The sequence below is a fragment of the Canis lupus genome, chromosome 12 (genome assembly GCF_003254725.2).
Source record: "Canis lupus dingo isolate Sandy chromosome 12, ASM325472v2, whole genome shotgun sequence".
In the NCBI taxonomy this organism is placed as follows: Eukaryota; Metazoa; Chordata; class Mammalia; order Carnivora; family Canidae; genus Canis; species Canis lupus.
Genome location: NC_064254.1, coordinates 14,759,399 through 14,780,777, shown reverse-complemented (window position 1 = coordinate 14,780,777; position 21,379 = coordinate 14,759,399). Strand labels below are relative to the sequence as shown.

Below are 21,379 nucleotides of genomic sequence, written 5' to 3'. Positions count from 1 at the left end.
GGCAGTTCTTCTCTTTTGGATGACCAGCCTCAGATTCAGAGATAAGGATGATACATGTAAATCTTCTTATGCTATGCAGGCAACTGTTGCTTAAAAGTTGTTTTACAACAATTCAGAGTTTTGAGATTAATTTAAAAAGATAAACTAGTTCTTTTGGGCAATAGGACCTTTCCATTTCTTTATTAGGGGTTCTTTTAGTCTTCAGAGCTTCTCTTTCTTTCTGTTTATTTGCATTTACTAAAAGTTAGTGGTAATGCCAAACCGTAATAGTCTTGCTCCAAGATTATTATAATGTTGTGTTTTTACATTATTTTATACTACTTATCCTTTTATGTAGTGGTTAATGCTGATTTTGATTACTTCTTCATTTCTCTTTCCTTGGCCCCCCTTTTCTTCCTCTGTAGAGGAAGGGAGGCAGAGAGATGTTTTTGTTCTTGTTTTATAAAGATAAACTGAGTCATCGAATGATCGATTGACTTCTCCAGAGTACGAGCTGAGTCAGTAATGGTCCTGGAATGACAAATCAGGGTTCCTTTGTTCAAAGCTCTGACTTCTAAAATATTTCTCCATATAAGTAGAATAGGTTGTTTGCCAAAAATGCATTCACCTTTTAAATCTTTACTGAAAGTAATGAGCTTAAAATAAAGTCTCTTGAACATAATCGTATTGTTACAGCTTAGAACAGAAGTTAAGGCTATTTGAGTAGATTAAAATGAGCTTAATATTCCGTCTATTTAATTAATTTGTTCAGCAATGGATTTTTATTTCTTTCGGAAAAAGAGTAATTGAAACATTCTTGGAAAACATTTGGGAACATTTTGGGATCTGTTTTTGATTAATTTAAAATTTTTAAATAAGAGGGACAGGATTAAAAATAAAATCAGTATTGACACGTAATAGCTATACTTCATGCTACTGGATTATTATGACTTCATTATTAAGAAGTTTTCCTATAATCCATTGATGAAAATAATCCTATTTCAATGCTCTTAGTAATTATTCTTACTATTAAAGTACTTAGTACTCTAATAATAAATGATAGTTATTATGCATATTACAGTAACATCTTTGAAACAGTATAAATATGAATATGAAGGAAAACAAATACACCTAAGTATTGCATTGACATTTTGTAAGTACAAATATTCATATATTTTGGATTAATTATAGAACAAAACAAAGCTTAAAAGATGTACTATATTTTTATTTAAAATAAATACTTTGTTGATTTAAATATAGAAAACGTATTAATTGGAGTTTTAAGAACTTTAAAATACAGAAATGGTTCATTATATTTTATACGGAATAACATTTTTATTTACCACAATTACAATGATCTGTTTTTAGAGTTATTGCCTCAAATTTTAAAATTTTTGGCTCCTGTCCCAAGCAGGCCCAAGATTTTCTATGTAATGCATTATTGCCATCAAGTGATGCTTATCAGGATCCCACTTGGGCTTTGTTTCTAGGAAAAATAAAAACAGAAAAACATAACCTCATCACCTGAACCATATATTCAGAGTTCGAGAGAGATATATATACAAGAACCCATACTTGTCTGGAAATCAGAATTTGTGTCTAACAAATGTCATGAGGACAGAGTGCTATTCTGTGGCACCCACCCATCTGTCCTGTACTCTGCAGTGCTGGGACTGGGGAAATGGAACTTCCTGAAGACGACCCAGCAGCCACAGTAGACATGTCTATCAGTCTTCTTGGATACCTATGGACAAATTATTTCACCTTCAGGGCTTCTAATTACTGAGCATGATAGGCATGAAAGTAGATACAAAAGAAAAATGTAGATACTGTCCTTGAGGTATGTGGGGGGACTGATAACATCTGTTGCAATGTGTCAGTATGAAAAGATGATAAAACTGGCTGCAGTTGGGTAAAATTTTGAAATGTTGGAGTGAGGAAATAATAGAATGATTGAACATAGGTAAGACGGATACTAGAAAGCTTTGTGATGGGGACTATGAGGAAAGGAAAATCTGTATCTAATACCGTGGATTAACCAAGATAGTACTTATTTTCAAAATCCAGGATTCACAAATTACTTAATCATCCCAGGCAGAAGGTAGAGATGTGTGCGCACACCCACACATCCTCATTATGGATAAACCATTAACTATTAGAATTACTGCAATCAAGATTCAGGTACTGATGAAATAGATTGTACTTCCTTAAATATAGACTTGCACTAATTTTTATCTGCTTCATTTCTATGGCGCAGGAAGATGAGCTCGGGTGCCAAACTGCCTGGTTTAAATTCTAGTCCTGCTATTTACTATCACTGACATAGTAAAAGTTACTCCCTTGCTTTTTTCTTCAGTTTTTCCATCTGTAAAATGGGGATAGCATTAGTACCAGTCTCATAAACTATTGTGGAGATTTAATAGGTTAGTTGATGCATGCCAATCATTTAGAACAGTTCCTGGAACTCAATAAAGGATAGACTTTAGTAGTAGTGGTGGCAGTGGTGGTGGTATTATATAATTCATCATCTGACCTGTCAAAGTCTTTTCTGACTCTGTTTGATATTCATAAAGAAGCAAAGGCTCAGAGAGTTTACATAACTTTCCCAGGTTCCACATCTAGTAAATACTGGGTAGCTGGGCTAGATACCCCAGCTTCCAATTCATATCTTGGTTGAGTGGGTTTTTTTGACCCACTTGGTGCCTGGTGGTAGAGCTAGATGGGAAATAGTGACTCAGCGATCAGAGGGGTAATGTGAACTTTCTGGGTCTTCCCCTCTTCCCATAGTCCTTGCTTCTAATCACACTTTGCTCTGCCCTACACACTCACAGAACTGCAGCTTTAGAACCAAATTTGAAGGAATCAATGTTTACTCTAACACATGTCCATCTTTGTGTCCTCAGGAATGAGGGGAGAATCTTACTTCATTGGAATGAGGAGCCTGGGGCAGCAGGGGCACATCCCAGAAGATGGAGGACTTTTCTTGCTCTGCTGCATAGACAGAGACTGGGCTGTAACTCGGTGTTTTGCAGAGGAAGCCTTTCAAGCAATCACTGACTTCAATGACCTCCCCAACTCATTGTTTGCGTGCAACGTTCACCAGTCAGTGTTTGAAGGAGAAGAGAGCAAGGTAATAAGCTTTTTCTGCTCCTGAATCATGGGAAAATGTGGCATTATCCCAAAATATTTCCATGGCTTGTTTGTGATGGATGTTTTGAAGTTTTGAAAAATGTGTAGTTGGCGTGCATAGCAGGAGGAGAAAAGCCTATTCTGTTATCAACTAGTTGTGACAAGGTTGTAGACATTGAATCAGATCTCATCCTCGGAGACTCATAGGCCTATCTAACAGAGCAAGTGGTGTTAGGAATAATGATTGCAGGAAAAATCCTTTGGGCTAGGAAGCAGATGTAATAAAAAAAAAATTTATTTTCTCCTATTCTGCCAAAACCTTAATTTGCCTTTCACAAAATGGCACAAGCTCTCTTTTACCCCTACCCTTCCTGCAGTTTGATGAGTGTTCCAAACATAGCCATGACCTGAGTCCTGCAGCCATTATTAGAAAGGTAAGTTGGCTGGTTATCAGAGTCTTGCTTTGTTCAGCATATCACACAGGATGGAATTGTATTATGTGTGGTAAGAATTTGAGTAAAAGTGGTTGATTTGAAATGATTGGGGAATGAAGTTGTCTGTGTACAAGTATTTTCCAGCAAAGAAGCTTCTCTTTTTAAGACAAACTTGATTCAATATAAGGATTCTTGGAAATCAGAGTTAAATATTCTGTTTGGAGATGTTTTTAAAACTGATTTTAGATTTCTCTGACCTTTTTAATGGAGTATCTGAATTAGATCAAAACTGCCCTGTGGATGTGATTTCTAATTGTAAACAACTACTATTATAGTAGGTTATAAAACATGGGCAACATTTTTTGGGGGAAGGGCCTTTTTTCCTAAACTAAAGTATATGTCTCTTTATGTAGATAAAAGAGTAGGATGTATGATTGCTGTTTCACAAACTTGGACTGATTTTGTCAATTGCTTAAACTCCAAACTCCTTTGCCTGAAAATAATTACTGGAAGTCTTTTTTTAACCTGGCTTTTATTGGTTTTGTAAACAATTCTGGTAGCCTGGAGGATTTGGAATTATAGTTTTATATTGATATTATTTTGGAGTTGAACATTGAAATGATAGACTAAAAAAAGCTTGAAATCCAAGGCCTTAGATGTGATTAGAACCTCCAATGTTGTGATCCCTTGACCGTTTGAAGTAAGAAAATGGCATATGATCTCTTTGAAAGAAACTGGGAATTTTGCTCTTGGATAATAACCAGTTTACAACACAGATTATAATTTACTCAGAGTCAGTAATTCCCTCCTCTGAAATCTACCTGGCATTAGCTATGAAACAAGATTCTATATTTTCTCATTCCGTCACCTATTTATCTAAATTAATCAACAAATAGAAAGATTTTCCTTAGAGATCAAAACAGGTTTTTGATTCTTTCCTGACTAAATTTTTCCTGGTAGATTGAAACAGTAAAACCTAGGGAGGAGCTTATCTCATTCTGGAGTGCTGCTCAAGCAGCACTAATTTACTGAACCAGGATTGGTTATGTAGGAAGCCAGAAGCCTGGGGAGACTTCCCACATCTATTTTGATATTCTGATCTGTGAGTGAATCATGGATTACAAAATACTCTCATTTAATTTGTATACAAAGTTGGTAGATTGCAGCTTAACCAAAAGTATTTGCTTTTAAAATGACCTCAAGAAAATATTGAATTGAAATCAATGAGACGAAGTTTAGTGGAATCAGCTTCAAATTATTTAGACCACATTTTTATAGCCAAGGAGGTGAGTTTTATAATTGGTCAGTGTCAACAGAACTATACTTATTAAGTCAAATGGAAAGTCTTCTACCTTGGTGTGATTTTGTAACCCCTGTTTGAGGAGAGTCTGTAGGATATCATATACTCTGACCTAGATTCAGTTTTTATTTATATATACTAATTACATATACATGGTTAAGGATGGCAAAGCAAGATGATCAGATACCAAAAAAGATGACAATAGCAAGGAGGCATCATCACGAGACACTAGAAAAACATGTATTTGGGGAGCCTTGGGGCTCCTTATTTTCACTGCTACATCTTTCTCTTTAAATTCCAAACCTTTATAGTCTTCCCTTTACCTCCATTGTTTTTCACTTTCTTAACAAATCTCACTTGTTTTATATCCCTATCTCTTAGGAAATTCTTTCCACAGTGTTCAAAGTTCAAGAATCTAAGGCACAAAGTCTGATCATTATCTTTCTGAAAGGGTGGACATTTTAGGCACTGGGCTAAGCTGGTGAAGAAAGATTTTTAGGTAGAGGGAAAAGGAACAAGAAGCATTTCTAGTACTTCTGCACTTGCCTGTGGACAAATTTGGCCACTGTGATTTTCTAAGACCTTGGGAAGATGCAGTTAGCCCGCTGGAGTTATATTAAGGAGATAGGACATTGGAAATGATGCTTAGTATTCATTTCAGAGGTCCAGGTGGGTAAGTGGCAACATATGAAACTTGTTTGGGCAGAGTCCTTTGTTTTTTGGCACAGTCTACTTCTCGTCCATTGTTTCTTGGTATTGATGGACTATAGATTATTTCTTACAATTATTATAAAGCATACATTTTAACTTCCTTAGCTGGGTAGGAATTAAAGCTTTTGCTCTCTGACTATCCTGAATGAGTCTTGCACCAATCTCTGTTTTCCCACCTGTTTGAGATAGTTTTTTCTAAGCCCTTGTCCTTTCTAAAGTAATTTGGAAGCCACTAAATTGGACTGTTAATATAGGTAGGTAACACCATAGGATATGATCTTCTTGTTATACTTGTTTGTTTATCAAAGTAACAAATATTCTGATAAGTTCATTTCTGCTATCCTGTTTATCCTATTCTGACACCCAAAGAACATTTTATTTTTTTTTAATTTTTTTTTAATTTTTTTTCCAAAGAACATTTTAAAAGCAGCTTTGTGAAAATCGTTCACTCCAATTTTCTGTTAGGCAGAATTCTGTGAGATTATATTTTGATTTGATGCTTTTGCAAGGAGTGAGCACATACTTCAGAGTGGCTTGTTGTGGTCCAGATGGTTGAGATTTGTTTATATAACACAGAAGAGAACTGGAGCTGGAGGAAATTGGCATCTGAAACCAATAAATGCAGATTGCTGTTTGCATGCTACAGCTTGTAACATAAATATTTTTGTATGAAACGCATTTAGAACTGGGATCTTCACAGCATGCAACACCTAAAAGTTACTAGAGTTCATTTCCCTTTGGCATGCTCCCGTGGGTTTGCCTTTCAGGGTCCAGCAGGGCTACAAAAACTCATCTTGAGACAGGTGAGGCTGGAGGGATCTCCTGGGGGTTGCCCTGTGTCTGTGCTGAAGATAGATGAGGGTTTGCTCAATGGGATATTGGCATTCACTAGTAGCTAAAGGAGAACAGGGAAATAACCATCATGAAACATTTAGCCAAATGCAATTCAATAAGGAGAAGCCTGACTTGATAATGGCCTCCAAAAATTATGAATTTATTCAGCTTAATAATAATAATAATAATAATAATTAACAATAATAGTGGCAAATACTTATATAGTAACAAGGTGCCAGGTGCTCTTCCAAATGCTTTATAAACAATAAAGCCCTTAATTGTCATAGCAACCCTATAAGGGTGGTGTCTTTCTGCTTTTCTGCCTCCTGGGCATATATCAGAGTTGTAGTCTCTGGAACCCTCTGGCTAGTTCTGCCCAATGTGTAAGCAGAAGTGATCTGTTACTTCCAGGTCAAGCACTTGGTTACCAATGTTTGACCCTGAAGAATGTTCTCTCCCTGCTGGGGCAACTGGCACTGTGCCAGGGAACGTCTGCTCAGGCAGTTTGGGTTGTGGGGTTGGGAGAGTGATAACACAAAGCAGAGTCCTGGCCAGCCCATGAGGAACATGTAACATGACAAGAAAAAAGAAGCCTTTGTTGCTTTAAACCACTGGGATTGGGGGGTTGTTCTTAAGAGTGCAACTTAGTCCACCTAGGTTGATACAGTAAGTACAAGTCCTCTGGACATTGAATTCTAGTTCATTACCCACCATGCCTCACCATCTGTAAACTCTATGATGGAAAAATAGGTTCTGGAAATAATGTTGGCCATCCACCAGCATAGCATGCACATTCAAGTAAAAGAATGTAAGATAGAGAATTCAGGTAATTCAATAGCAAGACTCAAGCTAAACATAAATGCGTTGAGTCCAAATCACTCCCGTTGTAAGTGTGTAGCAAAGGATAAACAAAAGATTTATTTTAACTTAAGTGTCAGTGTCACTGAAGAGAAGTTGAAAAAAGAAAAAATGAAGTCGACCCTGGTGACCTGAGGGTAGAAAAATGCCAACTGAGCATTTGTTTTAAATACTAAAGCAGTTAACAAGTTAAATTAGATACCACATATTCCAGAAATACTTACGAGTTTCACTGTATTTCTTGTGCTATTCATCCTTGCTAGGTGGAAGGACATTTACAAATAGATTTGTTGCTTTAAGGAAGGTTTAAATTGTCAAAAAGACAGTGGGTATCATTGTATTCAGTAACTTATTCTCGTTTTGTCTTTTCTCTGGATGATGACTGGGAACCATAATTAGTCACTGCTAATCACTTGGGGGCACCTGACAGATGAGAGGCCCAGCGTGGAGCAGATTTGAAAGCTGCTGTAGGACATTCCCTGGAACCTTAACCTTTCTTAAAGTGCCTGAAATATTCCAGAGGCATATTTAGTGTCTTGCTTCTCCACGGCACTGAGTGACACCCTGGGGCTCGAGCGTCTGACAGGCCACTCTAAATGCCCCACTTAACTACCTGAAAATAATTGAGGCAGTGAAAAGAATTAAGCCCGATGCATACAGAGTTGAGAGTCTTTGGTTTCTGTGCCAAAGAGCAGATGAGCATATATTCTTGATGGCACCTGGGGACAAACGGCTGCCATGTTCCAATTAGTCTGGGATAATATTAAAGAGGGATGGGGAGCTTTTTTCCCTTCTTTGAAACATGCAGGTACTTGGAAACAATTTCATATCGTTTCCATCAGAGCTGCTGCTAGCCTGTACAGTGACTCCGAATTATGAGAAGGTGCTCCCATGGGTAGAAGCAGTCTTAGGACATGCTGCCTGGGCCATGATGGTGAATTTGAAAAAATGATGCCCTTTGCCCTGAGGTGAAGGGGTGGTTGAAGCCCTGAGCAGTTGTGGGTAGCTTGGCAGGTAGAGGAGAAGCTGGATTTCATCCTCTGCTTTCCTCCCAGGCAGGAGGCCCTGAAAAGTGCACAAAAGACACAACCATCACCGTGGCCCCAGTCGTAATGGATAATTTTCAGTTATTTCAAATTTAAAAGGATATAAATTTAAGGATAACTATTAAGTTGTGTCACCTAAGAACCTCCTTTTTTAAGAGGCAGTTTCAGAGATGGAGCCCTGGGGAAGAGTGGGGGAAGGAGCTTTATTATTATTTTTCCTTGCTCCCACCAACTGAAAATGGCATTGGCTTCACCCTGCTTTCCTGGACTTCTTTGATTCTGTTCTTGGTTCTTAGGCTGAAATCCTGGACCTGTTCTGAGATAACCAGAGAAAGTCAAACAGTTTGGACATGAACTTTAAAACACCACCAAGGTATCCTTCACAGCAGTCTGACATTTCACTGCAGGGATGAGATCAGTGTGATATAGATGAGCTGAGTGCCAGTTCCATTAATATCATGTGATATTTGCTGTATGAGTGTGGAGTTATTAGTGTGCTGCTTATACTTCACTATTACCTTCTCATTTTTTGATTATCTACTCATTTATAATTTTGCATACATTGTTCAACTATATTCTCCTACCTTTTGAGAAGAATGGATATATAGAAACAGAATCTGGGTAGTTTATTTTTTTAAGTTTGATCAGTTTCTGGTGATAATTTTGGTTATATGTTTTGGTAGGAAAATTTTATTAGACAGCGTAACCATTGTCTTAAATATAAACACCATAATCTCCATCTGTGTTTTGAGGTAGAGACCCATTAATCAGCTACATGACATGGATAAAATTTTTCATCAAACATGTTGAGGGATCCCTGGGTGGCGCAGCGGGATCCCTGGGTGATGCAGCAGTTTAGCGCCTGGGATCGAATCCCACGTCGGGCTCCCGCTGCATGGAGCCTGCTTCTCCCTCTGCCTGTGTCTCTGCCTCTCTCTCTCTCTGTGTGTGACTATCATAAATAAATAAATTAAAAATTTAAAAAAAAAACATGTTGAAATATCATGTCTCATACTTTGTTCAAAGCCTACACTTTCCTCCTATATTTGTAGCTATTACTAATGCCAGGTTACTTAGTGCATTATTTATACATAGAATACGCTGCTTCATATGATGGTCTGGTCTTACATTCCAGCTGGATGATTGCAAGTATCTTGAGGGCAATAGAGCAAGTTCATGGTTCTTCTGCATCCTGTAATGTCCCCCACAGTCCTGGATATAACATCGCCACTTAGAAGCAGAAAGGCCCTATGGGAGGGCTTTGGATCTAGAAGCACTTGCTTCCAGATCCTTCTTCTATGGCATACTGGTTATGCGATCTTAGCTAACTTAACTTCTCTGGATCTCCATTCTCTTTTATAAAATGGGCTTAACCATACCTTCTTTATAGGTTTGTTATGGGATTAAATGAGATGAAATGATAGAGGAGGTGGTACAACACTAGGTCTTCATGGTAAACATGGGTTTCCTTCCTCATTCTCTTTCCTCCCCCTCCCCACTACCCAGCCTGTGTCTAGGTCTCTGGTTCAAGGAAGGAAAGAGCCCTTCTAAAAACATGTACTGAGATGGCACATGTGCTGTGCAAGTAGAAAGAAAGGCTGGATTTAGCCATTCATTGTAGCATTTTAACGAAGTCGTGATTTTATATGATAGCCTTGGGTTTCCAGAAGGTTGAATGTGTCTTTGCCACATGAAAACTGTTTCTGTGTTTGTTCTAGGATGCGTGTTCTTCAGGGTTCTCCAAATAAAGTTCATGTGTTAGGTTTCTCGTAGAACATAGTACCAAGAAAACTAAGTAAAGTTTTGGAGAACTGGTATTTTTCTCACTAGGAAGATTATATAACTTACATGTTGTTTTTCTTAGCTTCCAGGAAGCTCAAATGAAAAATTAATACTTGGGTAGCCCGGGTGGCTCAGTGGTTTAGTGCCGCCTTCAGCCCGGGGTCTGATCCTGGAGACCTGGGATCGAGTCCCACATCAGGCTCCCTGCATGGAGCCTGCTTCTCCCTCTGCCGTATTTCTGCCTCTCTCTCTCTCTCTCTCTCTCTCTCTCTCTCTCTCTGTCTCTGTCTCTGTCTCTGTCTCTCATGAATAAATAAATAAAATCTTAAAAAAAAATAGAAAAGTTAATACTCTATCATGGCCACTGTATTTATTCTTAGTGGTCTTAATATCTTGTTTCTTTTGTAGTAACCTAATTATGTATAGGTATAATACAAGAACATTTCTGAATTATCTAATCAAACTTTGCTCATATCTTTATGGGAATTTTAACAATTGTCTTTAAATATAAAGGAGGTTGGCCAAGAATCACTAAGGGTGTATTTTGCAGATGTTTTAAATTCCACTATGAATAGAGAAAAATCACCTAAATTAGTAGATTATATATTTTTAGAATAATATATGCACATTTTTTGCTATCATTCATATTGTTTGGAAGAATGGTTTTAATATACCTTCAAGGAAAAAATGTAACTTTGCAATTGCAGTTGACATCTTCCATGGCACATGTGATCTGTATGTTTTTAGAGAAGTACCTGGTCATGTAACTGTACTTTCTGCGTGACCCTTAAATCTGATTGTTATTCTGATACCTAATGGGTGAAGAAATGAACACATATAAACTATTTGAGGATATGTGTATTTAAGTTTGTGCTTCTAATGTGTAAGTCTAGTTTTGAATCCTGAAGGCCTAGAGCCAAATTATTTCATGGGAAGGTGCAGTGGTTTCAATGCCTGGTCCTTGAGAATTGTATTTTTTCCTTCAAATAGATTATATTCCTCCTTGGTACTACATTCTCTCCAGTTGTAAAACTTGGACCAGAAGTGTATTTTAAATTCTTTACTATGTGGATGAAGTTCAAGGCTTTGCAAGGAGCATAGAAGAAGAAAAGAGTTTAGCTCTTCAAATAACTTCTTTCAAAATTTTCAGAGGAATGAGTCTTCAATGTGAGCAATTTGGCACCAATAACTAGCTTTTGTTAAATCTGCTTCCTACCCATAGTCCTGTTCTAAATGTGGGAGTTGGGAGAGTAGGGTAATCATGATTTAGAGAGAGGGGTGGGAAGGTAAGTGCACATTTGATTTCCTAGCCCTGCCCTTGCCCTGCTTCCTGTTGACAACTGGACTCTCAGTTCCACTAGGGTTGTCTTTCCCCTAAAGAAACTTCTCTGAGTTTATGTATCTAAGTAACTATGGTCTCTTTCAAAAGGAGTCTTCTTTGGGCATCACTGATAGCATATTCTTTGCAATGTTTTGAGTGATGCAGAGCCTTCATATTTAGGGTAGATTTGAAGTTGTGGAAACAAACTTAGAGCCATGTATAGTTATTCAGGGGGACAACCAACCCTAATAAAATAATTTTTATTTAAAAACAACATACACAAAACATCATAATGAAAAATAGCTACAAAATAATAGGAATGATTTTGGAGACTGGGACCTGACTTTGGGGAATTCCAGAAATACACAATGGAAGCATTGCTTAAACAAGGTCACCTTTTTGAAAAAGAAACAGTTGTCCATTTAAGACCTGGTATATTAAATAGGATGCAGATTTTTTTTTTATCTATTTGTAATGCACCCAGCCTTGACACTCAAACTCCTGTCTCTTGCTTTGTTTCTTGCTGAACAGAGCAAGCCTTAAGAACAAATCACTGGCTCTGTAGTGTGAGGAACATTCTGTTCCCAAGTATCTCCTACAGTGCTCTATAGTCTGTTGGACTTGAAGATTATTTTCTGATCAGGAATTCTGCTTTTGGTGAACGTACCCCTAGGAGATATTATATCCTAAGATATACAATTTACATTCCCAGGGAAGGGCAGTGAATCATAAATATATTGGCAAGGAGAGAGTATTACATTAATTGATATGAGAAATAAAGGCAGAAGAAAAATTATTATATTTCTTTACTATAGATAGCCCATTGACAAGTCCTTGAAATAGGTAGAGCATTATTCTTCCAGGAACTCAGTTGCCTAGATGTTAATACTTTGCTAAGGGCAAAAGGCAAGCTTAGCCTGACTGGCCCCCAGGATCCTGTAAGTCTACTTTAACATATAAAAATTCCGTTGGAAACTTCCTTTGTCTCTAAATACCCCACCCCCAAGATGCATGTTGGCAATCATCCCCCAAGCATATGACCCACCGATATACATCTGAAGGGTCTCATGACTGAGGGCTTACTAAACAATAATAATGACTTACTAAGCAATAATAAATAAATATTTCCTAAAAATAGCTAGCACCCTCACCATCCTGGAAACCTTGTTTCCAAAATATCTGGGAGGCTTACACTCTGCCTAACCCCCTCCTAACTTGAAAGTATTGAATAGGCCACTCCTCATGACCCCGGTGCAGCTCTGTCTGCCCACAGGTCCTGTCCCTGTGCTTTAATAAAACCACCTTTTTGCACCAAAGACATCTCAAGAATTCTTTCTTAGCCATCAGCTTTGAACCCTAACATCTTTCCAACATCGTTAATCAGTCTACTCAATCCAGCCATCAAATTTTAAACAATTATTGAAAATCTGCTATGTCCCAAACATTGCTCTTGGCACTCAGAGTCCAAAAATAAATGAGGTGCGAGTCCTCATGAAACTTAGTGCTGGGGTCTGATAATGATAGTACAAGTCAGATGAAGTGAGAGATGGAGGTGATACAACATATATATATAGGAGCACAGGTGATGGGCACACCTAACAGGACAAGGGAGGAGCCTCTGGGATATGTTTTTGTTTTTTTTGTTTTGAGCCTCTACCTTGTCCCTATACAGCAGTCTCCAAATGGACCCATCCTTTGTGATGCCGTGTGCTGGCTGCGGTGACCTGAGGACAGATTTTTCAGCATGCCTCTTGTGTAATCACATTGTTGTCCTGTCTCACAGCCCTGTTTTGAAAGGACAACTGATGTGTGTGGGTGGCAGAGAGAAAGGACGGACTCTGACTCTGGCAGGGGCTTCCTCAACAAGTGAACCAGGCCACCATGAAACGCGATGCGTGGATGGAACATTCTATATGTGACCCATGTGTCCTCATTTTCTCCTGTGTGTGAAATTTTTGCTTTCCTCAGAAGGTGAGCTGTGAGCTTGGCTTATTTTAAAAACTGCAACCTGTGAGGAGGGAGGGTGTTCTTTGACAACATTACATCATTGAAGCCTCTAGGTGTTGAGTCATCATTATTTTTAGGCAGCTCCATGCTTTTTTTGGTTGTTCTAAGAATAGCTCTTGTGTCTGGACTCTACAGAAAGTCACCTCAATAAAGATCCTGTCACCACTCCACAGTTGGAATGGAATACTTTCTTAATTGCCAGATTCAGGGCACACTCTTTAGAATTTTACCTCCCAAACATTCTGCGTTTTTAGGTTTTCTGATAGTCAATATGATGACTTTGCCAGGAGCTGTCACTTGAATTTGTCCAGCCCTTCTTCAAACCTACATATTGTATACAACACCATGAACAACAAAATAAAAAACCTTCCTTCCTTAAGGGCAGCCTCCTTATTGTCTTTATTCAATGCCTAATTGGTCTGCGAATTCCTTAATCAGTTACTTTACCCAGTTTTAAACATTTCAATACATATTTCCATGCTTGTATTTTATGGATGAAGCAACTCTAGATTCCTCACATTAGGAGCAGGGTAGAGGGTGCTACTGCTGGCATCAATGCAGGATCAACTAAAAGCAGCCAAAATAAATGTTATTGTAGCCTGTTAAACTAAATAAGCATATAAATTGTAAACCATATTAGACCTTGAAGACAGGGCAATAAAAAGTACTGAGCAAGCTTAGAAATGGAACTCTGTAGGTCAATATAGAGGCTGGTTTTCCCATTGCCTATTCAGTGCATATGCCCAAATATGATCAATTTATTTTATGTGCCACTTTTAAGCCCATAGGAGTACTAATGGCTTGTGAACATAGCCAAATGCTATCCTAACTGAAGCTTTAAAGCAACTTCTTGGAATAAAGCTTTAAAGCAACTTCTTGGAATAAAATGAGCCAGTTGTTTAATATCATAGTATAGTATACCTTTTGTGTCTGGAGGTGACAGAAGGGCTGTCATGTGATCTGTGTCTATGTGTGACTTAAAGTAGCAGTGTTGGTGTGATGGGCTTGCTGGGAAGACAGCTTTGTTTTGAGCCACTGACAAGATCAGTTCTCCTTTTATTATCTCAGACCTCAAAACCCTTCCCGAATGGGCCATCTTGTCTCTAGAGAAATGGTGTGGCACAGTGATTGAGAGAGAGGAGCTCTAGCACCCATTAGCCTGGTCTACAACCCCGTTCTACTGCTTGTCACTTGCGTGACCATGGGCAATTTATTGAACCTTTCAAGCTTCTGTGTCTTCACCTGTAAAAGATCAAGTAATAGTATTTACCTCAGAGGGTTGTTGTGAAGATGTAAGTGATATAATCCATGATGCCTTGATCACAGAAACTGCAAATGTTGGCTAGTAATAATATTTTCTGCCCACCAGTCTGATCTTTTGCATTTGGCAAAAGATATAGGACATTTTTGCTTTCCTTGTCTTATGGTTGTTGCATAACTCATCAAGGAGCAGTGCAGTGGCCAGCCTGCATAGTCTATTCCCTCTGCCCCCAGAAGAACTTCTAAATCAAGATCAAGGATGAATGAGATGGTATTTGGTATTTGAAATATTCTTTTTGGATTCTAAACAAGTACTAGTTTGTTCACAAGAATCAGCCCAGAGGAAAGCTCATTTGCTATCTCTACTATATACAGTATCTTGAACAGCCACACATGACTCTATTTGCACCAGTAAATTGCCAGTCCTAAATTTTCATTCTCCTAATACCTACTAGAAAGCTTCATTTTCTTTAATGTTGAATGTAAAGTTAAAAAGACTAGCTGTAGTCATTTGGCTATTCCATTTATATACTTCAAGGAGAAGCCTGATGAGTGTTGGACTTTATGGTACAGTCTGAACAATGTCCTTAGAAGTTTCTTGAAAAGACAAGTGAGTTTTGCCTTCATGATGTTCTTCCCATTTGGTCTATCTTTTCATCAGTTTCCAGAGAAAACTGGATTGGTCAACCAAGCCTTCTTTGTGAGTAATTACAGTCATTTCAAATTTTAATTTCAGGAAACAAAAGTCTACTGAATACAAGATATTTTTCTTTGCTGGTGTTTCATCCTTACTTGTAGCAAATTTCGAGTATGTGTTAATTGCGATTGGCAATTTAAGTGGGCCCAATTACTTTAGAAGGGATTAACATTTACATTAGAAAGAGAAGGTAAATGAGAAAATCGGAATATGATTTTTTTTCATATTCATTAAGTACTCTAAGAGTTTTGCTTAGAAGATTCTTCATTTAATCCAAGCATATTTTTCTGAAGAAAATAGTACAGGAAACATCATAACAAAATAGATGAATGAGAAGTGGCATTTCTGTGGAAGAGAAACATCATTATAAAGAAGATTTAACTTTGTTACACTTAAAGAAGTGATTTTAAAAAATAATTCTGTAGGGAATCCTATACAATTGATGTAGACAGAAGGAAAGTTCATGCCATTTATGGTAACTTCTAAAATTTTCTTTGGCATAGTTATTATTCCTAATACTAATTATTGCTTGGCACAAACAAGGTGTGAGGATTTATATTCTGATCTACACAGAAATCTTATCATTAATAAGTAATGTGTTGCAACAACATATTGTCAGAGATTTTGTTTTCAGAAATAGACATAATATGGGAGGCATAGACCCATGGCCTGATCTGGTTCAGAGTTTCTTCCCTTTATCGCTTGAAATTTTGAACTGATAATTCTTTGTGTGAAGGGTGCCTTGTGCATTGTAGAATGTTCACTAGCATCCCTGGCCTCTCTATCTACTAGATGCTGGTAGTACCCTCCAACCCCCACCAAGCTTTGACAGCCAAAAATGTCCCCAGACCTTTCCACATGTCCCCTGGGGAGCAGAATTACCCCAGGTTTGAGAAGCTCTGGTCTAGTTGATTATAGGAACTATAATATATAGTATAATATAATATAATATAATATAATATAATATAATATAATATACAGTTCCTATAAAATACAGGAACTGCAGATTAGAGGAACTGCCTGGGCATTTCTTGATCCCAATTCTAAGACCTCGTCTCACTGGTTAAGAATCTCCTGGGGTGAGTTTCTGGAAGCAGCACTAAAAGAAAAGGTTATAATCCAATTGTTTATATCTCATTCTGAGTTCTTTTCTTTCCTCCATTCCAAATGAGTAGGCTGAAATTCTTCCAGTTTTCTCTTTGTAAACCTCCTTTGGACAGTCACTGGCTTAGTGACATGGAGGCTTCTGTAAGACAACCCTCTCAGAAGTTCTTCCTTCATTCCCCAAAAACTCTTTTGAAAAATCACGTAAGAGTGTGCATCTCCTCAGGCCACAAGAGACCTGTTCTTGGTTGGCTGCACTGACTTACCCTGCCCCTTTAGCTGCCACCATTACTGCTTCCATATTCAAGATGCCAGAAATTCTGGCATTTGGGCCAGTAAAGATTTTTGAGAGAATTTATTGAGTCATCATTGGTATCACTGGCATCATACGTAGCAAATCCTTATGTGATAGGGCTAAGCATTTTTATAATTTTGGCATGTATTTAGTATGCCAGGAAGAGCAACTGTCTTCGTTGGGTGTGTGATGTGAATGGGGTTTGAAGGAAGGTGGTATTGGGATAATGGCTAAGCAGCACATTGGTCAGCTGGATGAAATTTTAAAGTACTGAAGATAAATTAATGACCATATGAGAATCACACAGAAGTCTTGGATCAGGGTTTTATAGGTATCCTATGTTACTAGTGCCATTTTATGGTTATATCCAGTGGTGTGTTGATGTGTTTACTGGCTTAGCAGACTGTACAGCATGCCTTAAAATTGGCCATGGGAATATTTACACCATGGAAATGAGGAAGCTCTGTAAATCAGATTTGTTTGCTTTCCTACAGTATTAATTTCCTACTACTACTAATATAACAAATGACCAGAAACACATAATTTTCAGCATTGTAAAAAGGAACACTGGGATTTGATATTATATCCCTGATGACTATTTTTGTTAACCTAAATTTTTATGACACGTTGAGATAAAGAAATTAGTTACTTTTCCAGAACCACCTTGAGAATGCTCATGATTTTGGATTTTCTTAATTGGTGAGCCAAGGTGGGGTTTTTTTCCCCCTCAGAAGTAAAATAACAAGTATACTTAAAATCCAAGGATAATGTTATTCAATAGGTTACAGAGAGCATGCCTGTGTTCTCAGGTTTATTTTTTTTTTAAGATTTTATTTCTTCATTCATTCATGAGAGACACACACAAAGAGAGAGAGAGAGAGAGAGAGAGAGAGAGAGGCAGAGACACACGCAGAGGGAGAAGCAGACTCCATGCAGGGAGCCCAACGTGGGACTTGATCCCGGGTCTCCAGGATCACGCCCTGGGCTGAAGGTGGTGCTAAACCGCTAGACTACTGGGGCTGCCCTTATAAGTGTTCTCAGGTTTATACTAACTTAACTTTTTGACTATTAATAGAGCAGAATGGCATATATATCCCACTTTCTCATGCATAAGTGGTAAAATGACAAAATTAAAAACAAGCCACCTAACTAAATTATTTATTATCATAATTAAAGATTTTTGTTTTGCTAATATCGTCAGTACATTATCAATTGCCTAATTATGGTGCCAGTTGAGTCAAGGAACACATTGGCCAAGTTTGCTGCTAATTGATTATTTTCAAGTTTCCTGTGCAGCATTGTTTTTAAAGATATGGATGGCTTTTGATGAAGCACACAGAATAAGTAGAATCAGAAGATGAAATTAACACTTACACAAATTAGTTATTATGGTGAATTAGCTTTCATAAACTTGTAGAGTGTGCAGTTAAAATTGTAAGCACAGCTTATAAACTGTCTTGAAGAACAGTGTATAATTCTTGGTAGGGAAGTAGAGTAGCAGTATCTGAGAGAATTTACTATAAGCCTTCTACTCAGTCCCAACATTTCTGTCTCCATGTTTGGGCATGTGTATATCTAATTTTGAACAGAATTACCATGAGTTTGATATATAAATGTGCAGATGTAGCTTATAATCCAGACTTAATAAATGCCAGGGCTTTCTCTTTCCTATTTTAATTGGAAATTACATAACATTATTCTGATACTGTGTAAGTAGATATTTGTTCTGGTACTAATTACACTTTTCATTATTGAGTAGAGCATTGGCTTGGGCAAATCAGTGGCCATGGTAGGGCATTTTTTCCCCCCTTTATATCTCTAACTTTTGAATAAATGTTGGGTTGAAATTAAAAGTGGCCAGTAAATCAGTGGCTTGCTGCTCTTTTACTTATGTGAAGATTTTCATGTGTATACTTCTTGTGGACTTAGCAATTTTAACAATATGACATGAATCATTTGATGGTCCCTCGGAACAATATTTCTAGGCTCTTCTAATACCTGAGAGCACCATGAAGGCACATGAATCACCACCAGCGTTTCATTGTTGTTGAGTGCTAACCAGGACAAGGAGTTGACTTTAAAAAAAAAAGATTTTATTTATTTATTCATGAGAGACACACAGAGAGAGGCAGAGACATTGGCAGAGGAAGAAGCAGGCTCCCCATAGGGAGCCCGATGCGAGACTCCATCCCAGGACCCCAGGATCATGACCTGAGCTGAAGGCAGACGCTCAACCACTGAGCCACCCCGGCATCCTAGGAGTTAATTTTTTAAGGTTGTTTTTCCCTGAGTGAATTTATATGAGGACTGATATGTATTAAGTAACACTTTTGGTATAATATTATTTTTTTCCTCTAGAGACTTTCATTAACATTTAAAAGCAAGTCATTTTTCTTTTTCAATAAGGATCCATCATAATATCTAAAATTCAAACAGGTGAATAAATGTGTGTATATATGTGTGTATGTCTATATCTATCTATTAGATATATGCATTGATATATCTATTGTCTATATGCATTGATATCTATAGATAGATAAAGATTATATATAGATATAGAGATGTGTATAGATAGATATAAATATGGATATGCACACATATGATTCTAGGAAGATAGTATTTAATGAGAAGAAAACCATTTAGCAGTTGCTTGAACTTTCCAGCAAAAATTCCTGCAAGAGCACCTCTCACTTCCATATTCTGTTTCTGCCTTCATTCATTAATTATTGATACCAGCCATATTCTTCTCTGCCAGAGATCGTTTTCTTGATTGATGGCATCTGGAGCCCTCTACACAAAAGTATTTTAAAGGCTGTATCAGGGAATATGACTTTTTCTTTTTCCTCATCCCTCAATATTTAATAACTCAGACCCTACAGCTAATAGCCTCCTTTAGTTCCCTTCTCTGTTGTTTCCTGTTTCATCCAAATGTGCTGGGAATTTGCTCTTGCCCATCTCTTTAAAGAAAGCTACCTTTTATTTCTCAGTCAGCATACATCAAAGGGAAACCCACTGGGTGATAGGGGGTTGCAAATGCAAACTGCCCAGGAGAAGGCCAGTTTTAAACCAAGTTAGGCAGGGCTAGGTGGATTCAATTTAACTATAAATGTGAGTGTATATGTTCCTTTTGTGTCTCTCTTTCTTCTTCTGAGCCATTTCCTCCAAGGCTATAATTGCCACCTACACCCTAATCAATAATTGCCAAAATTCTTCCCTGATCAAAACCACCTTGGGAACAAGCCAGGTAAACCAATAGCTCCTCTTGGAACTCAGCATGTTCTAAACTAAACTGTAGCTCTTTTCTCGCTCACCAGGTTCCCTTCCACCGTTCCCTGCGTTCCTGGCCTGAATGTCCATTCACCTGGTCCTTCAGATGAGTGATTCTCCTCTTGCTCACCCTCACCAACCAATCCTGATGATTCTACCTCCTAAACTCCTGTCCATTTTGACCATTTTCTATGATCCCTGGTCCAAGCATCTTCCATGTGGACTATTGTAGTTTCTCTTTCCTGATCTCTGACTATTTCCCTCTTGCTGCTCTTCAATCCATTTCACACTGTACACAGTCTTTGTTTGTGGCCTGTTTGTTGTCTCAGGTCTGATGTATGTAATACACACCAGAGGCTTCCCATTCCCTCAAGGATAAAGAAATGATCCTTTAAATTGTAGTATTCTTGGCCTGGCCATCCAGGTCCACCCACCTCATAGCTTTTCCCTGACATTCTCACATCTCCTGCACTCTCTGCCTTCTTTCAGGTTTTCAGGAGTTGGCATGTCCCCAGGGCCTTTGCATGTGCTGCTGCATCTGCCAGCATCTGTCATATGCACCCCTATCTCTACCCCTCTAGTGCTAGCCCCAGACCTCATTAATTCCTCTCTTATGCATTTTCATAGTGTGTTGTTTATTTCCATCACAGCGTTCATCTCACCATGAATGATTCATCTATTTATAGGATTGTTAACTAAAATCTAGGGTCCGTGAGAAAAACATCTCTGCCTTACTTGACATTTTCCAGCACTTAGCACAGTGCCTAGCATACACATTTGTTGAAGAAATGAACATCTGAGATTTTTCATATTTTCTATATAAAATTTTAATATTTATATATTTATATATACTTGGATATCAGTCCTTCCCCCCCACTCCAGTGCTGCTTATATTGATAGAGACATCTTACATGGAACCAATCTATTTCTTCCAGAGATTAAAACTTTGATTACCCTAAAGATAATTTTTTCCTTCTTCAGTCTAATAACTAAGAAAACTCTAAAGAGTTTGCTGCCATCTACAAAGGACTTCACCTGAGTTACTTCATTTGACTCCTACAGCAGAGATGCGAGCTGGAAGATGTGGAGTGCTGTAGTCATTTGCCAGTATTCACAGAGATGTGGCATAATCAGGGCTCGAACCATGTCTTTTGGTCCAATGCCACATGCTTCTGTTGTGCTAAGTTGCCTCTGCAGTGTCATGGTCAAGGTATACTCCATAGACGTGTTTCTGCAATTCTGTTAGTCATTCATATTTTGCATACTGTGTTCCCTTATATTGAATGGAATTCTTTAGGTACAGTTCCATTATGGATCCTCCTTTTTATAATCTTAGATCATCATAGTTTCTGCCT

The 21,379-nt window shown here is 38.0% G+C and overlaps 1 protein-coding gene across 1 annotated transcript in view; it reads left to right on the top strand.

Moving 5' to 3' along the window:
* The window catches only part of RCAN2 (regulator of calcineurin 2), a 260,454-nt gene that overhangs the window by 37,545 nt on the left and 201,530 nt on the right, over window positions 1-21,379 (top strand). Inside the window, exon 2 of the mRNA XM_025418937.3 lies at window positions 2,883-3,109. Coding sequence (XP_025274722.1) covers window positions 2,885-3,109 — 225 coding nt within the window. The 5' untranslated portion in view covers window positions 2,883-2,884. The remainder of the gene's footprint in view (window positions 1-2,882; window positions 3,110-21,379) is intronic.